General features: G+C 47.8%; 1 protein-coding gene across 2 annotated transcripts in view; it reads right to left on the bottom strand.

The window, feature by feature from the left end:
- Positions 1 to 5,348: 5,348 nt before the first annotated feature.
- The window catches only part of LOC116952750 (cytoglobin-1-like), a 28,461-nt gene continuing 17,213 nt past the window's right edge, over positions 5,349 to 16,596 (bottom strand). For both annotated transcript variants that reach the window (XM_032972382.2, XM_032972363.2), the window contains exons 3-4: positions 13,611 to 13,845; positions 5,349 to 7,372 (exon numbers count right to left, since the gene is read on the bottom strand). In XM_032972382.2, coding sequence (XP_032828273.1) covers positions 7,214 to 7,372; positions 13,611 to 13,845 — 394 coding nt within the window. In that variant the 3' untranslated portion in view covers positions 5,349 to 7,213. The remainder of the gene's footprint in view (positions 7,373 to 13,610; positions 13,846 to 16,596) is intronic.

The following is a 16,596-nucleotide window of genomic DNA, read 5'->3' as shown; positions in this document are numbered from 1 at the left end:
ACCCAGGGAGCAGCAGCTCAGGTAGACCCAGGGAGCAGCAGCTCAGGTAGACCCAGGGAGCAGCAGCTCAGGTAGACCCAGGGAGCAGCAGCTCAGGTAGACCCAGGGAGCAGCAGCTCAGGTAGACCCAGGGAGCAGCAGCTCAGGTAGACCCAGGGAGCAGCAGCTCAGGCAGGCCCAGGGAGCAGCAGCTCAGGTAGACACAGGGAGCAGCAGCTCAGGTAGACCCAGGGAGCAGCAGCTCAGGTAGACCCAGGGAGCAGCAGCTCAGGTAGACACAGGGAGCAGCAGCTCAGGTAGACACAGGGAGTCACAGCTCAGGTAGACACAGGGAGCAGCAGCTCAGGTAGACCCAGGGAGCAGCAGCTCAGGTAGACCCAGGGAGCAACAGCTCAGGTAGACCCAGGGAGCAGCAGCTCAGGTAGACCCGGGGAGCAGCAGCTCAGGTAGACCCGGGGAGCAGCCAGCAATGTATTGACTCTTTAACGTGCATTGAGTGTTGGATTCCCGGTTATGGCTAGCATCAGAGACAAGTGCTACCTGAACCAGTCCTGCCACTCCCCATTCCCCTTCGCCATCCCATTTGCAGCAGCGTGGTGAAGTATGTTCAAACAACACCCCCCCCCCCCCCCCATGAGTGACACACCGTGGGGAGACCTTTAAGCAGTGGATTGGCATAAGGCTGCACGTATTACAGCACCTGGACTGTACATGGTAATTGCTGGGTCGATAAATCTGGGTTTTTTTTCCCTGGGTGGTTTATTCCTGTTGTCCCATTGTGTCCCAGTACCACGTTATTAAAATACAAATTGTCCTAACTATGTATTCCTTGGACAAACGTCTTTGTTCACCGTCAAGAATTACAATTATTGCAGCGTTACTGCTCCTTCGATAAATCACTGTGGCGACTCTGCGAGAAACACAAATACCAGGCGCTAGTGCAACTTGTCATCCACAGGAGATGAAAGGGTGAGTTTGTAAAACATTTTCCGCGAAGCAATATGTTTATTTCAGGATTGTCCATCGCCGAGCCGGAGAGAAAATGTGATATTGCACCACATGCCGACGAGAACTCATTTAAATTTCAAAACATTTGAGTCAATTATTCATGGTGTCCCATACCGAATTTCCTGCTTAAAGGACAGAGCCACATTAAATCTATCACTACGTGGACCCAATATCTGCGTGAAATAACCGAGTGTCCTGTTTTGAATGCTTTAAATGTACTTCGTTTGAAACTACTTAGAATGCTAGATGGGTTTTCCTGGGCCACTGTGCCAAGATATGAGGCTCATTTGTATCCCTCAGTTAAAGGTGTGTTGTGTCCTTGTGTTTCGCTCGTACGGCTACCAATGTAAGGCATCAACCAGGACTGGCACTTATCAATCAAAATGAAAGCTGTTTTTTTGTCAAATGAAATATAACAATGCCAAATTGGTGGAGGAGGAGGAGGGGTATGTGTACTGCTCAATTTGTTCTGGTAGACTGCGTGGTGGCACAACGTGTACCTGGACGCTGCCTTCTGTTGTACAATAACTATATATAAAAAGATGTAAATAACCGCATAAAAAATATACAAAAATCTAGGTTTTACTTTTATTCCAATGTAGAACATTGAATGAATATATTAACAGGAAATGTGTACAGTCTTGTTGGTACGTGTCATTGTTCACGCGACGTGCTTTTGGGGTTGTGCTACGTGCTGTCGCAAACGGAGAACCGTTCAGCACCACGGTCGTTTAAGAGGCTCACGCCGTCCGTATTTTGTCATCGTTGGGGTTTTTTCCCTCCGTCTCATTCGTACAGTTTGTCCATTAGCCTAAGTGTATAATTAGCGAACAATTTTTTTCTTAGATTTGTAAGTCATTTGACTCCAGCGTCATGAGCGTGAGAATTGATTTCGCACGGATTAAACTGACGCTTTGTTTGCGCGCTTTAACCGCATTGTTGTTGATCACGCGCGGTCCGATTACATTTTAAGTGTCCAGACGAAATGCCGAGCTGTGTATGCAAAATGCTTTCTGTGCATCTTCCAACACGTGGTCACTTTCATGGCGATAGCAAATGCACTGGAGGAACACCACTAAGACCTCACCTGCGTGACCTCCACAAACGTGTCGACCAATCACAGAATTTCGATTTAAAGCTTTCGTGACTTCAGGGATTGATCTTCTGGGTTCTTTCGGTAAAGTCACGTAGAATGGAGATAAAATAATAAAAATAATAACGGAATAAAATTCTCACGTAGGCTACAAGAAGATCAATCACAGAATGTTAATAAATCTGCAACCTAAATCAGTGCAATGTTGGTAACTATTGTGTATTGGAATGGAGCATGACCCTTGTATCCGAGTGTACGTTTCTTTGACAGCTTTGTGGCAGACTAATCGCGTGCTCACAAAATGGTGTTACCCTTGTGTGCCCAACTGCACATTCGAAAAGTCGTGAGCCGTTATACACATGTGTGTCCTCTGATGGTGAAAATAGGAGCGGACTCTATTGAAGGATGAAGCTGTACTATGGTGACATCGTAACAACAGATAGTTACAAATGAGTGTTAACGTATTTGTGAGGATGACTGATCGTGGTCGACCAAGTTGATGCTTATTCTTCAGCCAACGTCACACCTCTTGAAAGGCTGATTCGGGCAGGCGAGCAGGAATTCATCTCTTATTAGAGGTCATCAAGGTTACGTGTGGGAACAGCATATTCAATAAACCCATGACAAGTTACATTAATGAAAAGTCTGTGCCCATTTCGTGTCAAACATGTTAATGTACAACTTTGAAGCAAAAGGTAGTCATCGAATTGGCATGCCTCAACAGGCAGATTTCCTTTGTGAGATCAATGTAATTCGTCTCAACATGTAATAATAGTTCCACCTGCTTAGGTTGGGATAGCATTTAGATGCTACATCAGTTAAAACTGTATTATTTCCAAAATATTTTCTAAATTCATGAAGTGCAAATGCATTGATGCAAGGATTCCGTCTTTACACTCAGATAATGAAAAGCGAACAGCAGGTCACTGTCCTTCTAATGTGCAGTTGTGCAAGGGTGCCGGCTGCTTTCACTGCAAAATTCGTCTTCCGGCTTGTGGCATCAATGTGTAGTGACTTAGCGATGACTGTTGGACAGCAGCAGCAACTGCAGGTGGGCACTTAGAGCACACGCCGCTGAGCATGTGTGTGCCGGCAGGGCGGAAGAACTGGGGCAAGGGTCATGGTAGACCTCGTGTGGAAGCCTCTGGAAGGTTCGAGAAGTGAGGCGCAGCTAGGTTGGAGCCAAGCGAGAGCTCCGGGCTGCCGGTTCTGGCATTGGACTCGTCTCGTCTTCGCTGTCATCGCCGCCGCCTTCGCCCAATCATTGCGCGGCCGGACAGTGGTTGGCTGTCCCTGGTCGTAGCCGTCGGTGCACCGCGGACAGGGTCGTCTCTGGGACGGGTCGTGCGGCAGCGGGGTCGTGTGTGGGAGAGAGAGGGGGCCCGAGTGGTGGCGTGAGGTCGGCAACAACGATAAAGAGGGCACAGCGGTGCCTCCTGCGACCACCTCGTCTCCGGCTGACTGTGTGTGCGATGCACGCCACCCGCATGCACAGACGACACTACAAATGTATTTGAGTACCAGGGTCATGTAAATGTTGTGGGTTTACTCTCCAACACACCGGTGTAGTGCTGTATTAGTAACGAATTGCCATGTTTTGTTAACGTGACAATCATTACTAATTGGCTGTGTTGGGGGTGGTGGCGGGTTTAACTACACATATTTAAACCATCTAACCCAAAACCCTATATTATGGATAATGTTGATCGTGAAAGCCTACTGTTAAACAGAATTGTAACTTATGCAAACTGATTTTATTTTACTTATTCAAACATCATTGTAAATTTGGAACACAAAACAAGCAGAGTTTAAATTACACAAGTACCCTATTTATGCATGCAAGGGTAGAGCTCACTCACGGAAGGGATAACATTCAGGTTAAACATTATATAAGTTGTCCACCAAGTATTACAGCTGCCACACGCGGGTAGCTTCGTCGAAGAAAAAAAAACACGCGTGCAGCGTTCAGGCACTTGGAATTAAGTGCGGAATGTGTTATTTCCTGCAGGATTAACTGCTCAGTAATGAAACCACTGAGAGCCCTCGCTCCTGATTCATACTTGTGGATATCTGCATTCCTTTCATAATGGATCACACGTTACTTTCTAATGCAGGCCACTCCACGATTAGATTTAATTTCACCGGAACCCTATTTCTTCGTTGCATTTGCGACAATGGTGGAATACGTGAATAAACTAAAGACACGCTAAATTAATTTTAAGCAAGGTTTTTTTTTTAAACACAACAATACATAAAAAAAAACACAGCAAGAATACGCATATAGGTTGCTGCCGTGCAAATGCCTGCCATGCTGCCCCACTATTTCCTCGCCGCAGACCTCCCAGTATTTTGGAATCAGTTTTTCTCACGAATCATTTCAAGCATGCAAGATGACACTCTATAATAATAGAGGTCTCTAGTCAATGTTTATGTATGACCAAGAGGCTGATTGATGCTGATGAGAGAGCCTTGGATTTATTTAAATGGCACGGCGCCTTCCGTCTTGTATCCAATTTCTGCCAGCATCTCATTTGAAAAATAATGTTTTACCCTTTCTGGAAATAAAACAGGAGTTAAGATGTACAAAATCCAAATAGATTCCTTTTGCAAGGAATCAAGTCTGCATTAACCACACGTGCTTGTGGTGAACATGCAAAAAGATACCGCCAAAACATATTGCCTTGATACTGCCAAAAGAAGGTCCAATGATATAGCATCTCACTGATTGACACGTATTATACTTGGCCATAAACAATTCCTAGAATCTGGCTCGGCAAACACACTGAAGGGTGTCTTAGCGTTGACTGACCGCAATCGTACACAGCAAACATTGAGGCCTTGTGTAAAGATTATATTCAGATTTTAGTCAAAACTAAACAATAATGTAACATGTAATGCAGATCGGAAATATATTTTTTGTAAATATAACATACAGTACTGGCAATATGTCTGGCCGGATGGCTGTGTGGCAAGAGCTCTCGATTAATGATTGGAAAGGTTACACTTTAAAATGCTTGCAAGGGTTAACTCTGCATATTATTTCTCAATGGTCAGTAAAGCGATTACTGTTTTGTGGAAGGTTGAACAATGATGTGTGCTGTGGATAGACTGCCCCACTCTCCCCACCATCGGCATATGGGTAGCTCCACCACTGGCTAAGGAATACCACCAGGGTGAGCATTACAGACACTTTGCCTGGCAACATTGTAAACATTTCAAATACCAACAACAACCAAAAACCGAGAAATATGTTTAGGCAAGTGAAGCATTTAATCCTCAAATTCCATTGCTTATTTTGAGATTATAAAAAAGTGGGTGGAAATGCGCAATGTCACACAGTAGTCTATTAAAATGGGACATGATGGGGCTTCGGCGACCTGGGATGGTAAGAGGGCAGTGAGGGGTCGGCATTGAACTCTCGGTGAGAGAGGGAGCCGACAGAGATGATTTGGTTTCGATCCAGCATCCACACTTATCAAGCATGAGCTCCCATAATAAACACGTTTACATTATTTATATTATTGATAGCTATCAAACTATAGTTTGTCTTCTATACACCCTGCACACGGAATATTTGGTGAGAGTTCACTCGCCCTACGGAGCGACTGGTTCCCCCACCACGAGAATGTGGAATTCGCGTCATTGCTTTAGCGCCACCAATAGAGATGAGCGCCAGCAGCCCAATGCTTGTTTGAGCAGGGAGACACATAAAACCTTTTCTGACTTTTCAGTCGCGTCGTAAACACTTATGTTAATAGTGCCCCACTATGGGTTTTTTTTTTTTATCATGGGTCGCTATTGTCCCGATGGCAGCGTTGGGACCATAATTGCGAGCGGCTGTATTTGCTGTAGGCTGTGTCGAATGTAGCACCCCTCCCCCCCCCCCCCCCCAGTGCGTCCCACTGTTTGAATCAATGGCCTTAGTTCAGGCAGTTATTTGTCTTTTTTTATGGGCAAAACCACTGAAAAATGATCAGTATTGCATTTCTTACCCTTGTGAAATCATTTGCGATGCTGACTTTAAAGCTTTTAATGCAGACTTTCCCAATTAACCTTTATTGAAAACGAATTATAAACCGTTAAAAATGTGAGTTTGTTGACACAATGTTTATTAAAACCAAAACATATACTATTATATAAGTCGCTTTCTTAAAAGTCTATTGTAGTTAGTGGAGCACCAAGAGTGAGTCACTCATAATAATGATATCTTCTCAAGCAAGGAGGCAGTGATACAGAGTTTTGTCATCGTAAACATGTGCAATGCTGTGAGTAATTTAGAACATCTGTAAGGATGAAACATACAAACGTCTAAATGTACCGGGTAAACAAAATTGGACGTAGTTAGTTATCGATTCGAAAATAAATCAGTGAGAATGGTCAGGTTGAGAGAGCTATTACCATGTCACAAGACTGAAGCATAGTCACTGAAATCCTGGGTGTGAGTCCGAGTTTCAGATACTCTTAATTAAATTAGGCTTTCAAGTGTAGTCAGTTGATGGTCTCAGCCTCGTCACCAATGACTCGCCACAACTGAAGGTCATGCTTGCTTCACCCGTGTGGACGAAAGAAAAGTATGACCACGTGATAAACATCATTTGCAGCACATTTAAATAGTGCCATGTAATGCGGGCAAGAAGCTTCGTGCTGCTCTCTGTGATGATTTAGAAAGGCGATTGCCTCTCTCGTGACATGAGTGAATATAATTTGGGGCAGGAGCGGAGGAGGCGGAAGCAAAACAATAAAAAATATAAAGAAAATCATGCAAATTATAACGTACACGTAAATAAAACGTACAGTAAATAAACAAAATCCAAGTGTCGACTCGTCAATTGCCAACCAAACCACTCTCATTCCATCTGCAAGTAAGCATTTCCCCACCAGTGAGCTGCAGCTTCAAAGGCTGCAGTTCCCAAACTCTCTCTCTCTCTTCTCTGTGCAAGGATTCAACGGATGCCTTTGTAGCACACCACACGCGTTTTCATCAAGAAGCCACCACCCCAACTGGTCCACTGCGAACACATTGTGAAAAGGTAGCACGACACCAATTAAACCGCATTTGCCTCGCCCCCCACCCCCCACGATTTCCTCCACCCCGGAAGCCTCTTTGATCATCTAGGCCGCTGCTTGCTCCAGGACGCCCTCCTCTCTGTACGCGTTCTCAAACTCGGTGCACAGGGTGCCCAGCAGCTTCGTCCAGGCACTGCGCGCCGTCGGAGACAGCTCGTCCTTAAACGTTTCCAGGAGAACGTCCATGATAATGCCGCCCAAGATCTGTGTGTGTGTGTGAGAGAGGGGTGGGGGGGGAGGGAGAGAGAGGGAGGGTGACACGGCACAAGTCGCGCGTAACATTTTGAGTCGCGTTTTTTTTTGCTATTCCTGCCGCGGCTGCTCCACAGAATGTCTCAGAGCAGCAACTTGGTCACGGATTTGGTAGGGGAAGCATTAATGGGCAAGACACAGCGAGGTGGCACAGCGTGGAGCACAAGTGGTGCATCTGCCAGTCATATCAGTAAGTCGACCCGGAACACCTGGGTCTATCTCGTGACCTCCTACGAGAATCCCTTCCACACTTCACAAGCCTCCAGATTTGACGTCACTGATTTGTGAATTTGCGGCTATTGTGGGGAGCGGTGGGTTAACGGTTATCGCACTGTGCTACGAACCCGGTGATTTGTAATTCGATTCCCAGCCACGGCTAATATCGGTGATCATTGACATCTGAACCCATGCTGGGCCTCCCCGAGGTTAATTTACCCCCAAAACGAGTACCTGGAGTGATGTATAAGCCATTCGTACTGGGGAGAGAAAGGTGGCCGGAATGGTTAAGGCCACACCACCCGTTCATGCGCCGTGCCGTTAGCGAGCACCGGTTAAGGCAAACAGTCTGTACGTCTAGAGGGAGAGATTTGCCTTTGTTGTGTTCGAGTATCGTGGTGCATTCGCGGCTCTCGCGGTATCTCTCAAGCGGACGGAGAGAGCACTAATTGAAAATGACAGTCGATGAAGGAGGGCAGCGTGTACTGACGTACCGCACCGCCCATCCCATGATGGATTGGAGCCACGGAGGGAGGTGCAATTATATTCGCAGACGACACACATTTAATACGGTATCTGGCTGTAATGGTGAGCGCAATCGACTGGCAATCGGGAGCCCTCTGGTTCGAATCCATCTCTCGGGCGTGGCAGTTGAAGCAATGATTTTTTTTTTTAAATCCCCACCACCACCTCTGTCCAGCCAGAAGCATAACAGGGTTCAGCACAGTCGGTCGATCACCGGGGTCGCGCGTGGTGGGGCAGCGTGTGAGTCCCGTATGTCCATCTCTGCCAACACGTCTGATACCCTTTAGAGTTCGCTCTAGAGTGCCACGGTGCCGACATGTTAACTACATCACCTCGTATACAGGAGGTTGTGGGTTCGATCCCAACCTTGACAATGCCTGTATATTTGGAGTTTGCATGTTCTCTCTCCCTATGGTCGTGTAGATTTTTCTCCGGGTCCTCCGGGTTTTCCCTCCACATTTAGAATCAACATGCTGTTTAGAGTATTCGGCTGCTTTACATTTCCACGTGATAATAAGCCACTTAGTTGAGCTATCATTTGAGCCCAGGTCGCTTCTAAAAGAGGGCTCGACAGCTCAGTGGGCCTTAACCCGGTCAACTAAAAATAGTTTAGGTACCTAGAAATAGTTTAGTTTTTTTTCTGGATGGAGGCTCTTCCGCCAGCAGTGGCATCAGCTATAACAATTGCAAGGCTTGAGGTGGCTTTACTTTTTAAACATCCCTCTTGGAGACAGGAGAGCCACCGTGAATTATCTAATTCAACGTATCCATTCAATTCAATTGATGGGGAATACGCTTCAGTGTATACAATTTAATTTCTTTCTGACGCGTGATTTGATGTACAGTAATGTGTGTTTTTTTTGTGCCAGTCGAAAGACAACTGGCGCATTTGCCGGTGGTTACGATGGACAAAAAAATGCAAACAAAAATTGGCACGTTGTATTTTTAACCTTCATACGTGTATTTAAAAATGTGATACGCTCCTGTTGAATGGTCTCGCCAAATGGGCATTCAGATGCTCCAACGTCACGCCTGCGCATGGGTTTTCCCAGTCACGGTACTGAGTGCCGCCATTCATCTGCTAATCCAAGCTGAAATCGCTGCAGGAATTTAAAAACAAACGTACGAAGCGCGCCATTAATTACAGAATGCAAATTCACAAAACCCACGTGAATTCCAATATTTACAAATGTGAATTGGATAACATCGATTTCCATCGAGACAAGAACAACAACCGCCATTCGCCACTAAGTGGCGGTGACGTCACCACGACGCTTGTGCCAGGCCATGTGCACCTTGAGGCCACGTGAAGTGTCGAACGCCCGCGGGCAGGAGGTCACGGGGCAGACCCAAGTGCCACGGGTCGACTGACTAAGATGACTGAGATGACTGGCTGATGCACCACCTGTGCCCCCTACTGTGCCAACCTGCTGTGCTTTAGCCACCCGGCGCTCCGCTCGTTGTTGTGAGCGTCGCTCCTCCGCCCTCCGTTGTTGTTGGAGGGCGACTACCTCCAACTGCCCAGTAGCGTCCTTCACGAGCCTCCTCCACAGAGGCCGATCTTGACACCGCTGGTACCAGTCATCGGCAAGTCCACTCAGCTCCACGTCCTCCTGTACCACATCACTCCATCTCTTCTCTAGCCCGTGCCGCGCCCGTTTAGCCCCCTCGATCCGGCCGAACAAAAGCTGTTTCGGCATGCGGTGGCTGGGCATGCGGGCTACATGACCCAGCCAACGCAGCCTTGCCTGCCGGAGGAGCTCACCGATGGGACCTTGCCCAGATCTTTCAAGGATTTGTGAGCTCCTCACACAATCCAGCCTGGTTAAACCCAGGATGGATCGTAGGCAGGCTAGCCTAAATGTTTCTAACCGGCAAAGATGTTTCATTAGGGGGGTCCACGTTTCACAAGCGTAGAGAAGGGAGGGAATGACCGTGGCCGAGAAGACCTGAAGCTTAGTGCGGAGCGACAGACCAGGTAGCTTCCACACAGCGTTACGCAACCGATGAAAAGATATTGCCGCTCGACTGATTCGGAGTGAGACCTCTGCTATTAAACTGGAGCCGGTCATAAACACACTGCCCAGGTATGGGAAACTCTCCACTCTCTCTACAACTGCCCCATCACCGATTGGGAGTTGTGGGGGTGGAGTGTCCGATGGTACAAAATACCCAGGCAGGTGCTTAGTTTTGGTGGGGCTGATGGTAAGGCCCCATCTCTTAGTGGCACGCTCCAGTCTCAGCAGCGGCGTCTCCAACTCCTCCTCTGAATGAGCAGCTATTACCAAATCATCGGCATACATAACGTGGTTGAGCAATAGGGAGCCATCCCTTGACCGCACCCGGGCATCGATCAGCCTCCCATTATATCTGTACCATATGGAGATTCCCCCGGTACAGCTATTGAAGGCTTCACGAACTACGTGGTCAAAATAGATGTTAAACAATGTGGGAGCCAGAGGACATCCCTGTCGCACCTCAAGGTGTACAGGGAATGGTTCTGACTTCCGGCCACTTAGTTTTACCCGGGCCCGCTCACCATCATGAAGGTCCTTAATGATCATGAGCAGAGGGTCAGGTACTTCAAAAGCACGAAGAACAACCCAGAGCCCAGGCCTACTGATGGTATCATAGGCCTTGACCAGGTCAATAAAGCAGAGATGTAGGTCTTGCTGGAATTCCCTACACCTCTGCTGTAGCAGACGGACAGAAAATATGGCATCTGTGCAGGACCGCCCTTTCCTGAAACCGCATCGGGGCTCCGCAAGCCTCTACTCAGCGTGCCTGGCAAGGCGATGCTGAATAATCCTTGCCAGGACCTTTCCCGGCACACTGAGGAGTGAGATGCCCCTGTAGTTGTTACAGTCTGTGCGGTCCCCCTTCTTAAAGAGGGGGACCACCAGGGCATCCTTCCAATCCTGCGGAACCCGTCCAGTGGTCCAGACTGTTGTTACGATGTCATGTAGGGCAGTCTGTGCACAAACGCCACCATCGAGACACGCACACACACACACACATTTTTAACCTGGAGAAATGCAGCAGCCGGGAAGTAGTTATCATCCAAACAAAGCACTTACAACACTGCGACTCGATGCACACCTTTGAGCTTGCATGGCTATTATTGTATAAACAAGGGTACACAACATTTCCACAACAGCCCAAGCGTTGCAGATGACCTGCATACAGAGTTTAACGTGGAATGGCATCAATCCACAGGGCATTGGTTCACCCTATGGCAGGGGTCAGCAACCTGCGGCCCCGGAGCCGCATGCGGCTCTTTAAGGACTGCTTCGTGATGTTATTTATTGAGGACCATCGCCGTCTCGTAGTCACGTGCATTGCAGCTCTTGAAATATTGAGGGTTCTTTTTTTTTTACTGAACGCAAAAAAAAATTACTCTTCTCATTACTTTGGTTGCCCACCCCTGACTCATGGCAACGCGAAACGTTGCCATGAACCCAGAGCGTCGACGCATAAACAGAAAAGTAGCGCAAGGGCTCTAAGATCACAGAGTCATATGGTTTCTCTCCGATGATGCCATTTGTCCATGACCGATGCACCAGAATTCCCCCTCATCAGCCCGCCAGATCTCCGAACTTAAGCCTGGATAACACTCGGATGAGCGGCCACCGTGCTTCGCAAGATTGCTAAGCTAAGCGGTGCTACGGGGCAGCGCAGCAAGATCAATGATGGCACTGTGCTTGTATTCTCCCACACCTACAGTACACTGCCGGTCATCGCCAGCTCGCACCGATCAGCGTGGAGAAGTATGGTCAAGTTTTACCCCCAAAGAGGCGCACGGCATAGGAATCTCTGACCCAGCGGAGGATTGAGGTTATTGCCTGCGCTTATAACGCGTGTAGTATAAGCTCCCTGTTTGAACACGCCGTGGTTTGCACATTATTCAATGGTCAGTTTTGCTTTCTGATAAGTCACTAGACGTAGTGTTGGATGGAATGTTAAAGCCAACGTTAAGTGACCCTTGAACGAGCTCAAGTTAATAAACCTGTGCACACATACACAGAGACCTGCATCGGTGGGGTAATCGTGAGACTGCTCGCTGTGGATATAATTACTGCATTGTTGATTAGCCGTCTGTTTTTAGAAATGGTTGTTCTGTACAGTAATTATAAAGATGCATTTGCATCGTTGTATTTTTGGTTTAGTTTTCACGTGAAAAATTTAAACGGTGGTAAAGTACGGAGGGGCACATTTAAAAATGCACTTTTCACGGCATCCAATCGTTGCAGAAACTTTGTGGAATCATTAACGGTAACAATCATTTTTTTCATAATAATGCGTTTATTATCATTGTTGTTGTTGTTTAAGTCATGTTTTCAATGTTGTTTGTGCAACATAGACCGCATTTTGATAGGGAGTAGCATATATGTGTAAATGCACATAATCCAACGTCCGAGTGTCATCACATTCAAATGAAGTGGGGGTTGGTGCAAATTTACAGCTGGAGCGCACAAGTAAGCAGATGTACATTCCACATTCCTATGGCTGTGACCATCCTCTTCTTATTAGTATCCTACAAAGCAGTTCTGATTTTAATCCACCCTCAATTGATGGTGAACTAAGTCAATCCCCAACCAATAATAATTTGAACTCGCAGTCTCCAGTCTGGAAGGTCAGTGCTACTGGCCACATCCATCACCTGGCCATATCACGATGCTTGTCACGATTCACTCCCCACCAGAGGATCGATGCATCGTTAGCATTTCGCGGTTGTGATACGAATCAAGAATCAATGATTTGTTGTTTTGTTTCCAAAGTATCGTTTGTATTATTTCCATTTTTCGTGTTTAGTTTGTTGTCCTTCCCCCGCACCTCCGATTAGCACGGTTGGCTACGTACGGTGCGAAAGAAGTTCAACGTACGTATATACGTCTTTAGTTTTGCTTAATTTTTGCACAGTGTCATTTCCACCATGAGCTAAAATGTGACAGCATATAAATTGTAAACAACTCTTATACACATTATTCTATGCTTGTATTGTGAGCATTAGGCATCGATTTAATTGATGGGCAAAGACTCCCCCACATAGCCTCAACAGACTGTTGGGGTTAGTGCTGTTAGCGAGTAGCACCTACGAAGGCCAGCACCATGCCCGGCCGCCTTTGTCTCCCCAGTGGCGATGTTTACACACCGCACCATGTACTCATTTGAGGCTGAGTCGACCTAGGGGTGGCCCAGGACCTGTTCAGATAATCGTCACCGGGTGTTGACCATGAGCAGGTTCATCGCGCAGCGTGCTAACCGATACACTACCACTCCCCCTAACTTTATACACATATGCACGCGCGCGCACCAGTGAAGGTCAACGGAGTTGCGACCGCACGACGCAACTCCGTTGACCTTCACGGTCGCCCGTGCGCGCCCGGCTCCGCGAACGTTCACTGCGCAATCCGGTGCCGTCGCCGCCAAGATCGGTGGAGCCGTTTACGTGGTAGTACTTGACGTCGACGGGCGTCGCCTTCCTGGCGTGGGACAGTCCGACGGCGCGCAGGATCTTGATGAGCTCCTCGGGTTTGCGCAGGCTCCTCACGGCCTTGTCCAGGGAGCCCATGACGCGGCCCGCGTGCCAGCGCAGCTTGGCCGAGGCCTTCAGGTCGTCGGCGGTCTCGAGGTCCTTGAACATTGGGAAGTACTGTTTGGATGCCGGGTGGCCGGTGAAGAGCCTGCGGGGAGGGAGAAAAGCGTCAGCATTGTTAGGGATGGCCGGCGTGTTCGGTGGGCTGTCGAGGCACGGGCGCGTGTGTCTCCTTCGCTCGAAGGAGTTGTGCATGCGACGCTCCTCAACACCGGCGGTGGCGAGATGCTAGCTGCCTCGCCGGGTGTACAGACCCTAACGCCTGTGTATTTGGAGTTTGCGTGGTCACGTGGATCTTTCTTCTGCGTTTCCCTCTGCATTTGGAATCAACATGCGCTTGGAGTATTTGGCTGCTATAAGTGTCCACGTGCTAAGCCACTTTCGTTGAGTTACCATTTGTGATAGCCAGGTCGCTCCTGAAAAAGAGCTCAGTGGGCCTTACCTGGTAAAATAAAAAAAAAGTTTAGTTTTTTTTAGTTATCAATGTGGTGGCGTTTTCACGTTTTTACATTTGTGGAAGCGAGCGTCCGCCGGCGACGACCGATGTTGACTGCTCAAAAACGTGTAAATGCATTCTCACGGCTACGTCAGAGAGGTCTCACCAATAAACACACTACACGGCAAAACTCCTCTTACTCGCAAAAAAACACCCCTCTATTGTCCGAATAAAGCTGCGCCAATACGAAATGATTCGGTTTGATCTAAGCCTCGACGCGGATAAGAGGAGTGACCCACAGGTGGCGACACAATTATCCTTTCTAGATTTGAAGCTTTCGTGACTGCAAGGATCCATACTCTTTGGTTCCATTCGGTAAAGTCACGTAGGTAAAAAAATAAAACAACAAAAAACACGACGTCTCCTCCACAACACAAGCGGCCTTCCTCTTTTTGTCAGTGTTCACCAGTTGCTTTCGTTGCTCGGATGAAGGGAATCATTTGTGCGCATCATAGAATCACCCCAAGCGCTGCTCCCTCTACCTCTCTGGCCTCTCTCTGTGTGCTGTGAAGAAGGGTCATTGCCCAAAACGTCACCTATTCTATATATTTGTTAGTTTGTTCGAGAAGCCAACGCAGGTCATGAACGCGTGACATTTCGGGCAAAACCCCCTGAGAGAGGGGACCGGCTGGATGCCCTTGGGCTCCTCGCAGCGCGACCGTCGCAGGGATGATGATCGGGAGAAGCAGAGGGGTGGGGGGGGGGGTAATGTACCAGAATCATATTTATATTGGAGGAATCCGATGAACTATAAAGCTCTTTTTCACAGATGTCCAGGAACCAAAACCTAACGAAAAATAACATAAAATAACTGCAAAATCTGAAGGATATGTTTTTCCAGACAGAAAGAAGGGTAACTGTTTGCTAATTGCCCAGTTTAGAATTGGAATTATAGAGCGTATAACACAAGGGCCTAATAAGCTGAACAAACATTTGAAAACGTTGGTTTAAACATTTCCGCAACAACAAAAATCAATTCAATGGACAATTACCTCTTTAATGGTGTAAGGAAGACAGGAAATTATGATGGGGCAAAGGTGGGAGGTGGGGGAAGCTGCTGATGTAGATGATGCAGAGCAACAACTTACAGTTTCACATTCAGGTGTTCAAGCCAGCAGATAACCGCGTCAGGAGCAGGAGCGGAGAGCGTTATCGCTGTAAAGTGTCGTTCGTATTTGTGGATCGGGGCATTGCGTCGTTATACGTTGTACGATCTGTTCTGGATGACCGCAGTGGCACAATACTACTGGAGAGTTTATACTTTTCCATTTGTGTATCAGGTATCTGCATATGCTGCCTTGGTTTGTGCAGCGGACGCTGTTTAAGGTGGAGGAAAAAAGCCAGGCATCTTCTGGGTTTAAAGGTTACAGTATACACAGCAAGCAACAAACACTCTTTAGAACCAACATAAATTCTGGAGCTGTGGGTGGCCTATTTACACAAAGGATTTTCCTCTTCTTGGTGGTTGCATATCTCTCCTTGCATCTCCACCTCTCGTAAACTTTTACATTCCACAAAGTGGAGTCTGTGAGTTGCACTTTTTAATCCTTTCACTTGAGAACTTGCAGCGATACACACAAGAATGTGTGTGTGTGTGTATGTCCGGCAAAACAACCCCCTACCTCCTCGCGGTGCCGGATGGGCAACTCTGTCATGGACAGTGCTGTCCATGACAGAGTGGCTAAACGGGGGCTCTGGACGGGTGCGAGGGGCTGGTAACCCCTCCACCTTAAAAAAAATTACCACGAAACCACGACTTAAATATATAACTAATAAGCTTGTGCCGGAGGCCCCGGGGGGATAGGCGTCTATGACGTCTCCTGGCCAAACCACAATTGGCGGAGCCAGGAGATTGAATCTCTACCCTCGGGGCTCCTCCAGAAACAACGAAAAGCCACTTTCTGTGGCCACGTGGAATGTTCGAACGCTCACTGCGGAGGAGAGGCTGCCACTCCTCTGTCGGGAGCTGGACCGGTACCGCCTGGATCTCTGTGGCATTCAGGAGGTCCGGTGGACCGACTCTGGCTCCTGCCACCATGAGGGGTGGACAGTCCTCTACTCGGGGCAGAAGACTGCCAAACAACAGGGTTTGGCTCTTCTTTTGAACAAAAGAATGAAGGGTGCGTGGGAGCGTGGTGGTGAGGTGTGGGAAGCTGTAAGCCCCAGGCTACTTTAGGCTCACCTTCCCATCAACCGGAGGCGAGGAGTGGTGGTTGTGGTTACTTATGCCCCCACTGAAGACGAACATCTGTGGAGGGATGCAGGCAAAGCCGATGAATCAGATGCCTTCTATGACCTCCTGTCACAGGTGCTGGCTAAAGTGGCCCGTCGGGACAGAGTCAT

Source organism: Petromyzon marinus, chromosome 3 (genome assembly GCF_048934315.1).
Source record: "Petromyzon marinus isolate PM22_M1 ecotype Great Lakes invasive population chromosome 3, UKy_Petmar_22M1.pri1.0, whole genome shotgun sequence".
In the NCBI taxonomy this organism is placed as follows: domain Eukaryota; kingdom Metazoa; phylum Chordata; class Hyperoartia; order Petromyzontiformes; family Petromyzontidae; genus Petromyzon; species Petromyzon marinus.
The sequence above is the reverse complement of the archived record's forward strand: the minus strand, read 5'-3'. Positions and strand labels throughout refer to the sequence as shown.